General features: G+C 67.3%; 1 protein-coding gene across 1 annotated transcript in view; it reads left to right on the top strand.

The window, feature by feature from the left end:
* VPS33B (vacuolar protein sorting 33 homolog B (yeast)) overlaps positions 1-596 on the top strand; it is a gene marked incomplete at both ends in the record, with an annotated part of 6,835 nt that extends 6,239 nt beyond the window's left edge. Inside the window, 2 exons of the mRNA XM_009582448.1 lie at positions 264-365; positions 521-596. Of these exons, the coding sequence (XP_009580743.1) occupies positions 264-365; positions 521-596 (178 nt within the window). The remainder of the gene's footprint in view (positions 1-263; positions 366-520) is intronic.
* Positions 597-621: the final 25 nt, after the last annotated feature.

Raw genomic sequence — 621 nt, forward strand, 5'->3', positions numbered from 1 at the left:
TGCCTGGCACTGGGGGGCGGCTCTGTGGCCTCCGTCCTGGGGCAGCGGAGAGGTCCTGGGGTGGCGGAGAGGTGACGTTTCCGTCCCTGGCACTCCGATGCACAGCCTGCCCGGGCCGTGTGTCTGCTGGTCCTGGCCCCGGGGCAGTGGGGCAGAGGCTTGCTCTGGGCATCTGTCCCTCCCCACCCGCCTGCATCTCTGAGGGGGTCGGTGAAGCCCCAGGCAGGCTGGTCCCATACCCTGAGTATTACATGTCTCTGCAGATCCCCCGGGTAGACGGAGAGTACGACCTGAAAATGCCTCGGGACATGGCTTATGTTTTCAGTGGAGCCTACGTCCCCCTGAGCTGCAAGATCATTGAGCAGGTGAGCCCGCCTGCCGGTGGGGAGGACCACACATCCCCCTCGCGCCCCGGCCTCATTCCGGGAGGGCCTTCCGCCCGGGGCTGGGGCTGACAGTATTTGTCTGCTGGTCAGTGCCTCCCGCTAGGCCCGAGCCTGACCCCTGCCCCGTCCCGCAGGTGCTGGAGCGCAGGGGCTGGCTGGGCCTGGAGGAGGTCGTGCGGCTGCTCAACGGCAACGAGTTTTCCATCTCAGGTAGTGCCAGCGCCAGGCTGGGGCC

This window comes from Fulmarus glacialis, unplaced genomic scaffold (genome assembly GCF_000690835.1).
Source record: "Fulmarus glacialis isolate BGI_N327 unplaced genomic scaffold, ASM69083v1 scaffold18877, whole genome shotgun sequence".
Lineage (NCBI taxonomy): Eukaryota > Metazoa > Chordata > Aves > Procellariiformes > Procellariidae > Fulmarus > Fulmarus glacialis.